Here is an 18,649-nt window from a genome sequence, read left to right as displayed (position 1 = left end):
ATAAAAAGTGGCTTGTCCAATGAAGTGCTGTGGCTATGTAAAATTCATTAATTATTTAGCCATTCAACAAACCGATAAACCTTTATAAAATATTGTGGGAGCTCTATTGGGAACTGAATAACTAAAGAATAAATTCTTGTGGTGAATAAAAGAAAAAATTGCAAATATAAAAAAAACATTTTCTTTGCCTGAAGCGATCTTATTTAAAAAGAAATGGGAACAGCAGTGTATTAGTCATGGATTTCAACAAAAAAAGGACCAGCTGATAGAATTTATATGTCCATATATAGATTTATTTTAAGGAATTGACTTGTATAGTAGTGAGGGCTGGCAAGTCTGAAATCCACAAGGCAAGCCGGCGAGCTGGCTATCAACTTCAATTAAGACTTGCAATGTTGAGTCTGAAATCCACAGGCAGGCTAGGAACTCAGGCAAGTGTTTAGTTTTGTTTTGGGGGTTGGTTGGTTTGGGGTTTTTTTTTGTTGTTACAGTCTCTAGCTGAATTCCTTCTTCCTTAGGAAACTTCAGTCTTTGTCTTTACAGCCTTTAACTGACTGGATGAGGCCCACCTAAACTATGGAGGGTAATCTGCTTTACTCAGAGTCCAGTGACTTTAATGTTAATCACACAAAAAAATACAGAGCAGCATTTAGACTTGTCTGACTGAGCACTGGGGCACTTTAGCAGAGCCCGGCTGACGCGGAAAATTAACCGTCCCAGGTGCTCAACTGCCGCATGTCCCTTGTGACCAAACTGCTCGGTGATACTAAAGCACAGTTTAGGGGGCAGCTGGGACTTAGGCAGTTCTCATAATTAGAATTAAAGGGTGCTGCAGTCCTCTTCTCTCTGAGGTCACCCCACAGGTTCTCTTTTCCTGGTTCCTCTGGCAGAAAGACAGGCTTTCTCTTTAATTTTATCTGTTTAGCCTTCTACTCAGTTCCACCTCCGAGCAAAACCATGAGGGAAAAGAGGGATTGAAAATGGGGAGTTCTTCCATCATTGAAAAACAGGGGCCCCTTTTCCTAGGTTTTCTACCCATAAATATGGGGCTTTTACCCAGTCTTAGCCACCTTCTCCCCTGCCACCATATAGGTCCTGCCCTCACCAAAGAGCCACAAAAGAAAAAAGAAAATGGGAAACTCATGCCCCCTTACAATGTATCTGCTTTTGTGCAGGTCCCAGGTAATTGCTTTTGGTATTTTGTCCAGAGTTTTAAGTTATAATCGGTGGGAGGGACAGTAAGGTGGGCTTCCTCCAACTTGAGGTGAAAGTAGGCTCCGTCCATCCTGACCAGAACCAGGTACTTCATTGTATTTATATTTGATTTCTTATCCTCTTTCCCCTTTCTGATTTTTTTCATAATCCTCTATCTTGTTTTCCATCATTTTGCTGATTTTGTTCTATGTACACCTCACATACTAGCTGTATCTACAACTATGCCAATATATCTATATAGCATATATGTATATATATGAAGTGTACATCATACTATACATGTATATAGTATTTTACATACATAGTGCATACATGTATAGCATTTCATTGTTACCTGTACCAGTATTTATCATATCTGCTGTTAGGCATTTTTGTTCCTACTTTGGGGCTGCTACAAATAGTGCTATTATAAACATCTGAAACATGGCTTTTGATGAATATATATTTTTCTTTTGCGTGTGTACATTGGAGTAAGATTGCTGGGTCATAGGATATGCATATTTTCAGCTTTAGTAGGTACCCAGGAATATTTATTTTAAAATACTTTCCCACATAATTCTGTGTACAGCCAAGACGGTGAGTAGGTGCCATTTCCTCCTTAGCTGCAGGCCCACAGCACTTCCGCAGCACCTTGCGTCCCCCTCAGACGGGGAAAGCCCGGCTGCTGAGGCCCCAGAGCTCACTGCGCAGCCCCCAGCACCCCCACTTCGCCCGAGGGCCCAGGGCCCCTCCCGCTCCCTCAGGACCCACGTTCCCTGACCTCACACCTACTTCTGGTTTTGTCAACACCACGGACGCCTTCTTTTGTCGTTCCGGAGTTTTATCTCCCTTGCCCCCGATGTTGGGGACCCCTTAGCACTGGATGACCAGCCCCTCTGTCCTGGCATCTGTCTGTCCCACTGAGTTCTCAGTGCTCATCTTCCACCAGGGGAAAATCCCAACAAAGGAAACTCGGAGTCTCCAGTTCTACTGGTACCTTTTTGATCTCGTTGCTTCCCATTTCCTTCTGCATGTGCCGCTTCCTTGTCTCTCAGCAGCAGCTCCCCAGCTGAAAAGAGCAGGTATGACTCCCGGATCCGGTCAGCAGTGTCCCGGAGCCAGTCCTGCGATTGTCCCCTCCCACAAGGACGTGCAAAGGGGGCCACAGTCACCACACAGCCCGCTGCTTGCTGCCCCTGCCCGGTGCGCCTCGGGAGTCCGGCCGAGGTGACAGAGACGGGAGACGAGACACACGCCGGCCACGTCCCTCGCGGGACTGAGTGTGAATACGGGCAGATGCTGCACCAGGAATCAATTTTATGCATGCGATTGGAATAGTCCAAATGCAGGCTGTGGATGAAACTTGACTCAGGGGCAATTTTTTAATGTTTCAAAGGGAAATTAGACAGTGGTATCCATGGTTCACGACTCCAGACTAATATAATTTTTGTAATTGAATTTTTACTGACTGTTTAGAGTTTTGCTTTGCAAAACCAAACTTAAAAGAATACTTTCTGCCAGTCTTCATACAGGGCCTGTTTTCTAAATAACAGATGTTTTTGTTGCTTTTGTGATTTTTTTCTCTTTCATGTTTTTCTTCTGCTCTAAAATTGTTTCATCTAAATTTTGATGTCATGTATTTTCTGTTTTGACAGTGCCCATTGTTAGTGTTAAATACTTATCAATAAGGCATTAATAAGGGCCTTTTTTAAAAGCAACAAAAATGGAAACATCATTCTAATATAGGTCACATTCTGTCTGCTGTAAACACCAGATCTGTGCTGTCATCACAAACCAGGGGCATTTAACACACACTGCGCACACATACACACACACACACACACCCTGGAAACGAAAACTCCATTCATTTCAAATTATTTTCTTAAGGACTGTTTCCAGCGGTAGCATTACCCAAGCGAATTTGTCAACTAACAACACAGTGTTTTCTGTGCCAGCGTTCTCTGGATTGAGGGAGCTGACGTCACCACACTCGGGGCTCAGACCTGCAGGGGGATATTTGTTGATGGCACCTGGGGAGAGAGTGGGCTGGTGAATCTAAATTTTACCCTTCCACCTTCTGACCATCACCCAAAGTCAGTTAACCTTTTCCTGTGGTTACAGGCGTTTTCAAGAGCAAATTACTTTCCTAGGGGACTCAGTAAAGTAGGCACCCTCTGAAATTGCAGTACCTTGTTGGCAAAGTCAATGACATATAGCAGTGATGGAGTAAAAATTTCTCATGCTCTGTATGTCACAGGCTTGTGATACAGTCTAAGGACAGCTCTCAGTTCTGTCTATCATCTGTTTCTCTCCCTCCAAAAGGAGGATCTTTTCAGAAGACACCATTGGCTATTGAAATTGTCTGCCCTATTTATCTTGGGGTTGGAAGAAGGAACCATTTTTTGCAACTGACAAGCCTGCTATAGCATATAAATCCAAGATTCCTGAGGGTCATGCAAGCCCTGTGGCTTTATGAGTCCCAGAGAGTCTGCATCTCTGTGATTCCCTAGTAAACTCGCAGGAGCTGGAGACAGCCGTTCAGTGTGGCCCCTGCCCCACTTCTCACCCCTAGCACAGGTCAGGCTTGTGTGATGCTGCAAGCTATTACATATGCTACTGAACCCATGTCCACAATTAAAGCACATGGACACTGTCGAGGCCCCACTAGGAAAAGGCACCCTTAATTCCCCTGCCTGGCGGGTCCTGAGCCGGTTCTGTGGGACAGAGGCTCTAGACAAGATTGGTGTCTGCGGCTCATAAGAATTAAAGTCAGAGCCCAAGGCAGTTTACATTGACAAGAGAAACTAGAAGGCCTTGGAGGAGGTGGACAGTGGTGGTAGTGGGACATTTACTACAGCAGAGCACCTTATTGAGGGTTTAGGAAATGAAGTATAGTTGAAAGGACAAGAGCATGGCTGTGGGGTCAAAATGCATGGGATTAACTCTAGAATTTGCCAACTATTGTGCAGTTTTGAGCAATTCATTTAACATCTCTGAACCTTAGTTTTTTCTCTTATAAAATGGGGATACTAATACTTTCCTTTGAGGGCTATACTGAGGATTTAATGATAGAATTCCCTTAAAGAACTACGCACATAGTAAACACTCACATATTTGGGCTAAAAGGCACTTCTTTTTTACCCATATGGGGTTTCTGGCAAAGTTCTTGACTGTGCAGAAAGTCACGATCGTAAGACCTGAGGCTTGTGTCTGTGGCTGTCTTGCTGTCTCCGACTCACACCTTAGACAGCAGCCCTCTCTGCTAAGGTGAGGATCCTGTTACTAAGACACCTGGGGGCTTGTACACAGGGATTAAATCTATTGCAAAAGCAATAGAAGGGAAAAGGTTTAATGACTTACGTCTGATTAAATGGACAAATGGCTTGACAGACTTGGTGATATAGCTCAGATCTGGCTTGTGGATCCGGCCAAGCTGGACTAAGTGCCCATCCAGTGGGTGGCTGGCTAATTCCTCTCGTTCCTTGTCATTGTGTGTAGGGCCAAAGGAAAACACAAATATGGCATAGCCCTGACACTTGGCTCTCAGAGATACATTTCCTAAGACTTCCTTGTCTAAGGGGTTGGTCTCGCCAGCAAATATGACGGAGATAACTTTGTTTTTCCTCAGGCTGGGGGTTCCCACAAGGACTTGTCAGCTGTCCACTGCAGGGCATGACCTATAAAAACATCTCCACTGAGCTGTTGAAGATTTTCTTGGACATGATGTTTCATTTGGCTCATACTGTTAGAAGTAACCAAATCAAATTCCAGGCAGACAGGACATTCCTCAGTGTTGGGCACATAGCCTGCAGGAGAGTAGCTCAGGACAGCCCTCGTCTCCTAAGCTGGAGGTCAGTGGATCTGGGGCAATGTGAAGGTAACCAAGCACTGAGCTTATAAAAGTTTTCACTTCCTTAAACTCATCATTTCCTACTCTTTGGGAAGCATCTATGAGGGAAGCCACATACATATGATATTCTTGAAGAGAGACATCTCCAGGCTCATAAGGAAATGCCGACTGAGGAAGACAGGAGGTAGGTGCTTAACGTTCTTTCTCTTCCACGGAAGAAGTATGTTTGTGAACCTTACCAAGCAAGAAGTGGCTTTCTAGATGACAAAAATTTATTGATCCTCATTTGCACTGGACCCATTATTAATATTTTACATCTATTACTTCATTTAATCCTCACAAAAACAATTCACACAATGACCGAATTAACATGTATTATTGCCATAAAAGCATACTATTGAAATAGAATGCCAAAAAACACATCGTGGAGGACATTATTAGGGCAAATGCTCTGCTAGATGCTCGAATGCTCAAACAGCTCTGCATTCCTGGGGCAAATGCTGCAGAATCTTTTGTATCTATTGTTGGATTTGTTTGAGGGTTTTTTTTTGACAAATAAAAACTGTATATTTTAAGGCATACACTGTGGTGTTTTACTATCAGTATATATTGTGTAATGATTACCACAATCAAGCTAATATTGTTGGATTTGATTTGCTAAATTTTTGTTTAGAATTTTTGTATGTATGTTCATGAGGAATGTTGATGGGTAGTTTCATTTTCATGGAATGTCTACCTCGTTTGGGTATAATGGTAATCTGGCCTCAAAGAATGAGCTGGCTTTGAAATATGCTTTCCTCTTTAATTTTCTGTAAGAGTTTGTGTAGAATTGGTATCATTTCTTCCTTACATGTTTTCCTGAATTCACCGGTGAAGTTGTTTTAGCCTGTAGTTTTCTTTACGGGAAGGTGTAAACTAAAAATTCAGTTTCTTTAGCAAGTTTAGAGCTGTTTAGATTGCTTATTTTTAAGTGAGCCTTACTAATTTGTGCATTGTAAGAAATTTGTCCATTTCACCTAAGCTGTCTTATAGCAAAAAAAATTATTTATAATGTTCCCCTGATTATCCTTTTCATCCCTGTAGAATATACCTCCTCTCTCATTTCTGATATTCCTGGATATTCTTTTTTCTGGTGAGTCTGATTATAGGTTTATTGATTTTATGGATGTTCTCAAAGAAACAGCTTTTAGTTACAGTGATTTTCTCTTTTTTATTTCATTGGACTCCACTCTAATTTTATTACTTCTTTTCTTCTGCTTACCTTGGGTTTATCCTGCTCTTTTTCTGATTTCTTAAGTTGAGATCATTGATTTGAAACCCTTCTTATTTACCAATTTAGGTCTTTGATGCTATAAATAATCTCCTAAGGACTGCTTTGGTAGAATTTCACAAATTCAGGTTTATTGTGGTCTTTATTTCCACTCATTTCAAAATACTTTCTAACTGCACTTCTGATTTTTTCTTTGACCATGGAATCTTTAGAAGTGCTTTAGTGTCCAAATACTTGGGGATTTTTCAAAGATTACCACCAAAACATTTATAGAGTTCTTGGCTATCATGTATTAGGAACATGTGAAAATTAGATGGTCATTTCTGTCATTTTGCAGCCCGCCTCCCGGAGCCCACTAATCATTACGTGCTCTGCCGCCAGGATCTCTGCTTTCCAACTACAGCATTTGGCTTCTTTAAAAAGGTCAATCAACACACTTTGTTAAAGCATAAGGAAAAGTTGAAGCAAAACTGAAGGAACAAATAGCATCAGTCTCAGAGACTCCAAGAAGGAACTAGTGGTTACCAAAGGGGAGGGGTGTGGGAGGGCAGGTGGAGAGGGAGGGAGAAAGGGATTGAGGGGTATTATGTTTAGTAATGGTGGGGGGGATCACGGGGAGAACAGTGTAGCACAGAGAAGGCAAATAGTGGATCTGTGGCAACTTGCTGCACTGATGGACAGTGACTGCAGTGGGGTGTGGGTGGGGACTTGATAATATGGGTAAATGTAGTAAGCACATTGTTTTTTCATGTGAAACCTTCATAAGAGTGTATATCAATAATACCTTAATAAAAATTAAAAAAAAAGAAAGGGCAAGAGGTAGGGATAGTAAAGGGGCAGGAGGAATCTCTTGGGTTGTGGATATATGTTGACTATCTTGTGCAACATACACCACACGTCAAATCATAGCACTGTTGACTCTGAATACATGTAAGTCAACTGCATGTATGTCTATTATATTCAATAAAGTGTTTTAAAAATTCCAAAAAAATAAAAAATAAATAAGGAAAAGAATTTTATGAATGTTCTGGCAGAAAAGGAAGAGCTGACTTATCATGTCAGTGAAATATTTGTTTCACTTATGCGTGTATCAGAAATATTACTACTTTTTCCAATTTTTTTATAAATGAGTAAAATCTCAGTATTTTCCAAAGTACCTAACAGAACTATTCTATAAAGATGTATATTTCACGTATAAAATCTCAAAAACAGGTTCTCTACCTACTTAAGGGATTAGCATGAGAATCAAAGAAGCTAAAGGTAGATGATTAAGACTTGAAAACTCTAAAATTTAGTCACACATAAGGTGTAATTTTTCTTCTTTGAGTCTAAATTCATCTTACTTATGAGTGGGCCTTCAAAAATATTTTCCTTCAAGAAAAGGTGGCAGTGGTGTGGGTAAAATATACCAGTAGTTCATAACCCCGTTGTGTATTTTCTGGAAATGTAATGGAGCCAAATTCCTACCTTCAAGTCTATGGGAGAATTTCCTCAGAGGAGGGAAGGCTGGCTCACTTTATTATGGACAAGGCTCGGAAGGAATTGGGGGTCCAGCTAGATTTCCAGGGAAGCACCCCCAGAGATTAGCATAACTTTGGCCAACATTTATGCCACAATGCCATGTGTGCTCCAGTAACTTTGGGGAGATGGGGGCAGAAAGGGAATTCAGAGAGAAGGGAGAATCTCCGGGCCCTGAGCCACTTGGGCTGGGGTTAAGTGTTCCGTGAAGTAGCTCTACAGCCTCTCACAGCCTTTGTGGGAAATCTCAGGATATACGTCAGTTATCCGGGGGTCTGACTTGAGATTTGTCCAGGGGCCCAAATCAGCCAAGTGTCTCTCCACAGACAAGCCATATTTACGGAGGCTACTTCATGCATTTCTTTCTACAAGAACTGTAGCAGGCATTTTTCAAGTTAATATTTTGTATGAGACTTCTCATGAGGTTGGCAACGTTTTCCTTTTTGCTTCTCTGAGTATTAAACTGAACATTCCGTTTGCTTTGGGTCCTGCGCTCGGCTCTGTGCCTGCCTTCGCTCACTTCATCTGCCAGCAGCACCGTGAGCGGGACTGTTGCCACTCCCGTTTCACAGACGGGCAGCTGAGGCCTGGGGTGGGTGAGGGCCACGGCCAGGACAGGACAGCCTGTAGGTGGCAGAGGCAGAATCTGAGCCTCCGGGGTGCATCTCTTTCAGAAGAACTGATCCTGAGCTCTCGGGGGAGAGCAGACACTTAACTGCCTCACCAAAGGCGGTTCTAAAGATCGGGCTTTCAAGAATGAGGTTCTCAAGTCAGTTGCTGTTCCTTCTGATTAAAGCCACTAGAGAAAGTTTTCTTCCAAAAGTAAGCACTTATATGCATTAAATAAATTTGTAGTTTTTTCTTTTCTAGGCGTTGGTAGCAGTGGTTATGGGCAGAACCTTTGGAATGTCTCTGAGCCCCGTCTCTGCCGTCCGTGAGCTTCGTGAACCCAAGTCTCCTCCAAGCCTCAGTTTCATTATCTAAAAATCAGTAATAATAAACTATAACCTTATAAGGTTTTTGAAAGAATAAACTTTCCACAGCACCTCAGATGTCCTGAGTACTCCATAAATCTAATTTTAGAGGGAAACAAACAAAAAAGTCTCAAACACCTAAAAATTCTACCCATGATACTATATTCTGCAAATCAGAATTTCCATAAGAAAAAGTGCAGTCAGTTGGTAGTGGAACAAAATTTACACACACAACTACAAATGCACACATACTTTAGGGAGAAGAACGTTCATCTGGTTAACTGCACAGGAGTCGGCAAGAATTTACATACCTCTCCACTCACCACCACCACCTCAGGCCTGCCTGGTGAGGCCACTGCAAGCTGGGGCAGCAAGGCAGGCAGGCACAGAGTGTGTGCAGCTATATATCATTCGTTTCATGCCATAGGGAAATACAAACACATTTAAAATTCTCTCGTTTTGTTGCAAGAGGTCCTTTTCCCTCCATTTACCTGAGCAAGTCAGACTGTCTTAAACTAGACTCCATCCTTTTCCCCAAAGACTTAGAATAAATGTCTATCTTGGCCTGAACTTTTCCAGGTGGCACTTAGTTTCAAGATTGACTCTTGCCATCGACTTCACACCCTGAAACAGTAGTCTAAGTAGGTACCAGCACACGGAGAAAAAGTGAGGCATGCCTTAGGGGCTGTTGATACCCAAACCACTGCACCTGGAACTTTGTTTTTAATTAAGGTGCTCTGTTATTCTGTGCTCTGGATTCTGGTAATTTATAAGAAGGACCTGGTAAAAAATGAAAGTAAATTTCAAAAACAGAATTGAGCCACCAAAATTATTTAAAAATAAGGCTCCCAAATGACGACATGATCAAACTTTTCCTTCAATTTTGCACCTGGATGTATTTCCTCATTTGTAAATGAGACAAGGCCGTCCGCAGGCGATGCGGCACACATAGTCACGGTCGGAGTGGTGGGGACAGCAGGGGTGCGCGTCCCAGCTCTGCCGCTTCCAAGCGGGATGGCTTAGCTTGCAGTTCTTACCCATCGCATCCTGAGCTCCTCTGTAATATACAGAAAGTAATAATAATGATGATGATGATCAGAGGTGTTTTTTTTGGTAAAGATTAAATGCATTGTGTGTATAGAGTGCCCACCTCTGTGCCTGGTGCATCACTGCCCTGAATGTGACCGCCACTGTTCCTCACGCGCTGCCCGGTCACCAAGCGAAGCCGGGTGGACAGTGCTTCGGGAACTGTGCTGCATGGAGTAAATACTGGCCCAGAGAGCATTCCATCTGTACTTTTTATTGAACTGAATACTTTCCGATTGTATTACAAATTTTTGGTACACACATAATACTCTGCCAGACTACAAGCTCCTTGAACACGGACTTTGTCTAAGTCTTTTTTTTTTAGAAAAAAAATCCCTCTCTATCCCTCTCCCCACAGAGACTAGCCAGGGCTTAACTCAAATGTGGAGCTAAGTACCTATTTGCTACATGAAAGGATGTTTGAATAATTATGGGAAAATCAATGTAAATGCTTAGCAGAGTCTTCATATAGTAAGCTCTTAATGGGGGCTGCGGCTGCTCCTCCACCACCCCCGCAAGCCCATCCCACTTCACACTCTTACCCCCCCACCATGCCCACCTCGTCACCTCCCCACCAAGGCTGTTACCACTACCGCCATGTCACCATGCCCTCTACTCTATCCACCAACAAGATCACTGTGGCCAACACCTCTGCCATCACTACCAGCAGCGCTAGATGCCTTGGCCGCCACTGTCTCACGGCCCCCAAGGCCGGCTCTGCCATTATCACCCCACAGCCCTCACCCAGTGACTACTCAAGTATCCAAGCTTTATTCCATTGTAAAGCAATCCACATGAAAAAAAAGTCACTAATACTGGTACATTCTTTATTAATGCAACAAATGATTGCATGAGACATACAGAAGCAACCTCACTGAACATTTGAATTCAAATAGCCCACATACCCTGAACTCTCAGTTCACATTAGTTGGGTCCACATGCAAAACCTTCAAGGGACACAGCCCAAACTGTAATAACAATACAATAAATTCCCAAAGCAAAAGTAAATGCAACAGCCTCAGTCTACATTTAAAATGAATGAGAGACTCAGTTTATTCCCCAGAGAATATCAAGATGGTTGAACTTTCCCAAAAAGCTCATGAGATGTGTACTTAAAATCCACACATGAGCACAATTCTGCTACTGACCTTTTTAGAATGTGTTTTGATGGGAAAGTAGGATGCTCAGCTGCTGCTCCGTGAGTGCCTCCGAAGCCACTCTGCTGCATTTAATTCCAGCACAGACTTAAATTTAGCAGAAGTGAAGAAGTGCATTCAATGTTCAATACATGACAGCAAAAATTAGAAGCAAGCTAAATATTCAACAAGAGGTAAACAGTTAAATAGATACATTGTTGAAAGTAACATTATTAGGACACAGAAAAATCAGTACGAAGCTTGCCGCAATATGTAAAATGTATGACCTAATAGTCTATGAAAAGGATGGGCAATTGAATAAAACTATGTAAAACTGTATGCCTGTGGAAAAATGAAAGAATGTATTTCACTCTACAAATAGCTCAGTTTGCTAAATTGTTTGAGACTCTTTGTATTCAAATTTTATATGGTAATGATAATACTTCAATAATTTTAAAAAAATTAGCAGAATCCTGAGGGTGTAATGGGGAAACAGTGAACAGGGTGTAGGAATTGTGAGTCCCTATAACTGAATCTTCTTGAATGATTTTCGGGGCATGAAGTTTCTTTGAAAGCAAGGCTTCTCCCATAGCTGACAGTTTGGGTAATTCTTTATTATGAGGGTGAGATCTTGTGCATGGCAGGGCGCTTAGCGGACTGGGTGCCAGCAGCACCTCCGGTTGTAACAGCCAAAAAAGTGTCTCCGGAGTCGGGTGGAGAGGATGTGCCCCTTCCCTGGTTAATTTGCAAGAAGCGATCACTAGACAGCTTCCAGCTCTAATACCCTGTGACTGATTCAAAGTCAAAAGACATATTGACTTAAAAAAAGCTGATTTATAGATCAGAATCAGATTAAAGTTAGAAAAATAGAATATGTAAAACAAACCCCATTCAAATTCCCTTTGAGCACAATTCACGCCTAGTTTGAAGAGGGAAGTGTTACTTCTCATTTCTCAATGAAATTCGTTGTGCAAAACATCAACTGAAGATATTTTAAGGCCTGCAATGGCCTAAAGCTTTGAGGCACCCCCAGGCTGAGTTTGGATTGATGCTTAACATTCATTATAAATTATCCTGTCTTTCTTTAATGTTAATACTAACTATATCTTAAATATTAGTTAACAAAGCATCTTGATGAAAGTGCTAGACTCGCCACTAGGTTTGACAGTTGCAATTTAATTAGAATTAAACCACCCATTTTTTTGTTGTTTAATTCCAAAGAGCTATGTATCTTCCACTGGTGAGTAATTAGGAGGGACTGAATTTTCCAAGGAATTTTTATATTGCCGATGTTGCGGTCAAAATGCATGACAGAATCTCTAAATAAATCTCTATATGTTTGGATCTTAGAAAGTGTTTCATTAGGTAGATGTTGGATGGATGGATGAGTGGATGTTCAGTGGTCTTCCATGAATAAAATAAGATTTTAACCCAGTTCCCCTGGAACTCTTTGGAACAGGAATTCTCACTTCTGTTCGGTGACACAGCTACCTAACTGCTTTCAGCTCCACCCAGCAAATGCGGCAGGAGGGCAGTGCCCCAGATCACCTGTGCTGCTCGCCTAGACTCAACCTGCTGAGCCCCCGCCCCGGGGGTCTGGCTCAGTAGGTCTGGGATGAGCACTGAGAGCCCGCGCTCCTAACGCGTTCCCAGGTAATGCTGGTGCCCCTGGTTAGGAACCACACTTTAGAATCACCTGGACAGCAGATCTCAAACTTGAGGACACACAGAACTCACCGAGGGTGGTTTTTCCTCAACACTCACACCCCTAGATATGAATCAGTAATTCTGAGGAAGGTTTAGGATCTGTGCTTATGGACTTCCAGGTGATCCTGACATAGACTGCCCTTGAACTGCTTGAAGGAGTGAAGAGGGCCAGGAAAGGTGATGGAAATGGAGATGAACTTGGAAATCAGAGTGAGAGGAAGGAGCTGAGAGAGGCATAGGTAGAGAGTGACTGCACCTCCCATGAAATGGGGTGGTCGCAGCTCCTCGCCACACACAGGACTCCGGGAATGCTGTACATTTCTTGTTAAGAATGGTTATACGTAATGCTATACATTTCCTGTTATATCTAATGGTTAAGATTTCTAACTTTCCCCCAAGACTCAGTTCAAGGGCAGAAAGATCAGCCATAAGCATCACTTTATAAATGAGGAACAAGCATAGCACATGAAGATACTTATGAAAGTTATCAACCTTTTATTTGTGCAATACATCTGGAACTAATCAAAGCTCATCTCTTAGCAACTGAGTAAAATATCTGAACCACAATTTACTTTCCTAAAGGACAGCACAGTTCTCAGCAGGTTTTGGCAACTGGCTAAAGATGATACTAAATAAAAAAAAAAAAAAGAGGGAGAGGAAGGAACTGCATAAAGTCTCTAGACAACACTTACATTGAGACCCAGATGTATTTTTTTTTTTTTTTTTTTTTTTTTTTTTTTTTGGTTTGATCATCTCATTTCATTTCAAAATTCAAAAATCAAAGTTGTAACGTCTAATCAATTCTTTTTAGTACCCCCAAAGGGATATTTCTAATATCACTTCTAAAATTTAGCTATAAAACATGAATCTATTTCATATTCTCTCATCAGCCTAACTGAAGATTCCCATTGTATTCAGTGGCAGTTGTGCAGCTGGAAAGATGGGAGAATATGGGTCATAATTGTAGCTGATTGTACAGTTATCCAACTTTCATTCTGACATCAGTAACACAAATTTTCAGACAGCGGCCTTCAATAAGGCTTACACAACTCAATTAAAAATCTTGGAGACCCAGATGTATTTTAAAGGATAAAAAAAAAACATATTTTCCTTAGCTTGATACTCTCACAATTTTCAGGCTATCACAACCTGACATAATCCTCCCCAGAGTTCCCAGGACATTTCAGCCCAGTGCAGGATAAATTGGGTGGGTCGGGTAATGGACAATTTACATTTTTTCCTCTTGCAACTATTCACAATTATTTCTTCAGCTAAATTGGACCTTACACTGGCTACAAGTATCTTGATTCCCACACATCTGAAAAAGCAAATGAAAGTCTTTCTATTATTACTGAACAAAAATCATTAAAAAGCACTGCAAAGATGGGTTTCTTTTTTTTCTTTCTTAAATATCCGGTCATATCTGTCTTTCCTGAAAAAGTTTACATTTCTGAATTATTAGACTTTAGAAAGCTTATCTCTAACAAAACTATCACAAGTAACAGTTTTGTATTGTCAAATACAAAATACTGCCAAAACTTCTCTTTTTCTTTTTCTTCTTTTTAAACCAAATCATAATAAATTATTGTGCCTTGAGGATTGCTATAATTCCCATATCATTAAAATGAATGTCCAAAATAAACTATATCCAATAAAAAAACTAATATTTATTTCCTTCTTTAACTTATGTCATGACAACAAAATTGTTTTAATTGAAAAATAATATGATGGTACTACATATATCCATTTTTACTGAATTAACTCTTTTCTAAGCCTTATTTTTCAAGTAATCATTGACTGTTTTATTCTTAGCTTTGAAAAGGTAAGTTCAGCTATTTTAAAGATGAAGTTCTATATTTAAATTTCAGCAACAGGAGGACAATGTGGAGCCATGAGTGTTGAGCCCAAGGAAAAGAAAATTTATTTATCCAAGGAAGCTACTAAGAATGAATTTTATTCTTTCTTATGAAGGATTGACAAAAGATTAGCTCCCTTTTTTTTTTAAACTTGCATATTCTAACAATACACATGATACGGCATGTTTTAAAAACTAGCATTCTGGTCAGATGAGCATCTTGGAAGGTTCTAGATGCATGGATGTAAAGGCTGAATAGTCTGTTTATAATGTCACCCTTTTCAATGAAAATACACACAAAAATCCTATATATCTGGTTTATTTGAAACTATTAAATCTTGACAAAAGGTATTACTGTATTGCTATTCAAATGTATAGTGGAGGAAGTGGGAGAGTTTATGCTTTATCATTTCCGTCTCATGCGATCACAAATTCTGGGGCACTGGCCAAGCCAACTCCTCGTCGCTTTAATTCCCCCTTTGCTGTGATGTTCTCTATCTTGCCCCTTCTCTGTCACACTAACCTTCTAGGTGTGGCGTCCACAGGAATATGGTTTGGTGGGAGTACCGGGGACACTACACGCTTCTGTTAGTGATCTCCTCAGGGTACCTGTCACCATTTAAACCTTCACTTTCTATGAAAAGCAGTAGCTGCCGCTACCATTTTGAACTTAAGAAAAGCTGCTACAGAGACCAGCCTTAATGTATTTGATTCTGTACTAGTGTTAAAAGATGAGGACCCAGTTATCTTTAAATGTCTATTGTAACTTTTCATTTCCTTACCAGAAGTAAGACTTGCAATTTCTTCAGAATCCTTATCCTTTTCATATTTACTCGTTAACTCCTGTAGCATCAGCTTTTAGCTCGGAATGTAGACCAAATGGTCACCTCCACTATCCTCCAGCACAAGAGATGAGTCTCTCCTGGTACTTAATTCCTGGTCAATGAAGCTGTTCTCTCCGGACGAAATCTCATGCAGCTCAGAAGCAAAACTAGAAAATAAACAAAGAAACTTTAAGTGAACCTGGATAACTTTAGGGAATGCAGATAAAATATCCCAAGGATTTCAAATAGTTGTTTAATTATCTCTTGGTAGCAAAAACCTGAATTCATTACAATCATAAAATTCATTAAGATTTGTTATACTTACTAAAAAGTTATAAACTGATAAATAAAAATAATCCCATTTATCTTTCTTTTTTCCCTATCTGCTTATAGCCTATGAAATACTACTGGGGAATAAACCAAGCCTGATTTGCCACAGAGTTTTAGGTAAATGACAAAAAATACAGGTTTTTGGAACAGCCAAATGACCTGTCTCAGATTGAAATCAATCACCATAGAAATATAGACAACAGTCTTTAATTTGTCAAGTACTGTTCTGAGAAGAATAAGATTATATGAAGCATATCTTGACACGATGCCTCTTAAAATGGTGTCTACATTTATATTCTTAGGAGTTTGAGTTCTCTATGATAATTTGAGAAAAAAATAACTAAGAAGACATTTTGTTTATTTAAATGATGATAGAAAATATATTCAGTGTAAGTTTATTCTTCTCTTATTTCATGCAACTCCATGCAAATGTTTAATTTATATCCGTGTTTGCCTTGGAATCTGCTGCAGAGCGGCAGCCAGTGCCACTTCACCTGCTGAGTTACTGAGGAAAGGAAAGGAAGTGAGATGTGACATAGGAATGATGCATTCACGTCGGATGGAAGCCAATGCAGAGTGACCGCTTTGCAGTGGTGCCAGGAGAGAGAAGTGCGAGGGGGACCAAGCCGGCCTGCAGCAGAGAAGGCGAGCCGAGAGCAGGCACATCCTGAGCTCACATCATACAGTACATATTTACCACGACGTGCCATACTTTTGTAGTTTCAGGAATTCTTTTTTAGCAAAGCAGAATCACCCATTACATTAAATCAGTGTTTTAAGCTTGTGTCTTATTGAGTTTGCTTGGATCTGATGCACACATTTTGGTCTGGTAGTTATGTAAGGATTATACACAGGGTATTTGCAGCTAGATTTATGTTTGTACATGTTTAAATCACATTACACTACTTTGTCTGCCGCTCTGTAAGAATTGCTTTTCTTTTAAATGAACTTGTAACTTAGTCAGTATTAGGTGACACTACTTCCCTTGGTATCAGTGCCACACTGTCCTCCACAAGGAGTGGGCTGCTGGACCTTCCTTGCTGAACTACCAAGTAAAGGACATGTACATTAGGGGAATATGTGCACTTGCATACATACCGAGGAACCCTTCATCTTGCCGGTTTGCTTCTGGATATACATAAGACACCTCACCTGTTCTGAGAAGCTCTTTGCTTAACTGCAAGCTGAAGAGGACAGCTTAATTATGGGCCTAAATCCGGGCTTTCCCAGGCTGCAGTCAGGGATCTGAGCTCAGGAAGTACAGAGGGAAGCTGAGTGCAACCGATAGGCCACTCTCCTTCTGTCTGAGGCTCGAGATGCATTCCGATTGATTAATTTATGTAAGTAAACTGTGGGGTCTTTTACGTTACATTTTGTGGATGAAACAACGAATCACATGCAGCCACAGACATGAGACCAGACATGGGGATGAACTGGAACGAGCGCCTCAGCAGAGGCAGAAGGTGCTGAGAAACAGGAGCTGTGGGCTTTGGCTGAGAGTGAAGGTGGGCTCCAGGGAGGACACCGCTTCAAGCAGGGCCTCGGGCGGTGGGTAGGTTCAGGGTCCCTGGCAGTGCGACCAGAGGCCAGGGCAAAACAACAGTTCTCAGGAGGCAGAAAGAGTCCAGGACAGGGGAGAGGTGGGAAGTGAGGCTGAGGCGATGTAAGGCTAAACTATGGGCTCTATTCTGAGGTCAATTTCAGTGGGAGAGTTTCTGAAGAAACCATGTATTTAAAAGCAAATTGTAATAAGGTTCATGAGGCTGTTATAAAAGCATCAATCCAGAAAGCGTGCTTGACATGTGACTTGGCTACATAAAATGGAATACATGAGAAGTCTTTACTTCAGAGACCGGATTAATTTCCTCAGTCTAGTGACCTGCCATCAGCAGGTTAGATGCCCATCATTCAGTTAACAGATACCTGTAAACATCAGAGCCGTCTAACTCGCAGGAGATTATGTGCTTCTTCCGCCCTAATGAGACCACAGGCTTTCTCAAGCATTGGCGGTGGATACCGATTGAATTCTCCTATTGAGAGAGCAAAGATACAGTTAGATTTTTTAAAATTCATTTTATTATCATTAATCTACAATTACATGAGGAACATTATGGTTACTACACTCCCCCCTTCACCAAGTCCCCCCCCCACAAACCCCATTACAGTCATACAGTTAGATTTTTAAAGTAGAAACTGTTTACTAGGGAAAGAGCATCCCAATGGAATCTACCTGAAGTAATAAATGTCACTGAAATATCAGCAAAATTTGGCTGGGGTGAAAACAGAAAATAGTAGCAACTAGCAATAGCATTCAAAACTGATTTTAGAGTGTTTTGCACCAAAGAATTCCAGGCTCATGGAAATGGAAGTCCTCAAATTGTTCATTTAAGGGTTGATCATGATGTAGAGATATATGATTTCCATTTGCTCAGAAGAATATAATCGAAGATGTATTCTGATAGTACAAAGCTTTTCCACTCAGACTTACACTAATGGATCAAACATAGAAAAGGCAATATTTCATGACATAATGCTACCTCTATGCTTCTGCACCAAGTAACACTAATTTCTAGGAGGAGAACCACAGAAAAGATTTTAGCTTACTGACCTAAATATGTCCCTTTGCTCTCTTCCCATCGTTATTCGATAAGATATGGGATATTGAGAAGTATGTTATTTTTTCCCTTCACTGAGGAGAATAAATAGTTTCTAGCTGAAGGAGGCCTTTGGCCATTGAATGATTAAAGACTCTGAAAATATCTCAGAGAACGTCTGTGGTTTCATGACAATCCTATCAGACAGGTGCTGTTGCCATGCACTCACCAAATCTGTGCACATTGGGAGCAAACAGCCAGCTCCAAACCTTACACAACTGGGCTTGGCAGCTTAGGAAACATTCCCGAGA

The 18,649-nt window shown here is 41.1% G+C and overlaps 1 protein-coding gene across 1 annotated transcript in view; it reads right to left on the bottom strand.

Moving 5' to 3' along the window:
• Window positions 1-2,129: 2,129 nt before the first annotated feature.
• LOC108402426 (collagen alpha-5(VI) chain-like) overlaps window positions 2,130-18,649 on the bottom strand; it is a 37,450-nt gene continuing 20,930 nt past the window's right edge. Inside the window, 9 exon segments of the mRNA XM_073227558.1 lie at window positions 2,130-2,561; window positions 3,106-3,224; window positions 4,555-4,845; window positions 4,848-5,026; window positions 5,028-5,212; window positions 6,135-6,148; window positions 15,358-15,581; window positions 16,897-16,928; window positions 17,692-17,774. Coding sequence (XP_073083659.1) covers window positions 2,130-2,561; window positions 3,106-3,224; window positions 4,555-4,845; window positions 4,848-5,026; window positions 5,028-5,212; window positions 6,135-6,148; window positions 15,358-15,581; window positions 16,897-16,928; window positions 17,692-17,774 — 1,559 coding nt within the window.

The sequence above is a fragment of the Manis javanica genome, chromosome X, assembly GCF_040802235.1.
Source record: "Manis javanica isolate MJ-LG chromosome X, MJ_LKY, whole genome shotgun sequence".
Lineage (NCBI taxonomy): Eukaryota > Metazoa > Chordata > Mammalia > Pholidota > Manidae > Manis > Manis javanica.
Note: the sequence above shows the minus strand (reverse complement) of the source record. Positions and strands in the feature narration are given on the sequence as shown.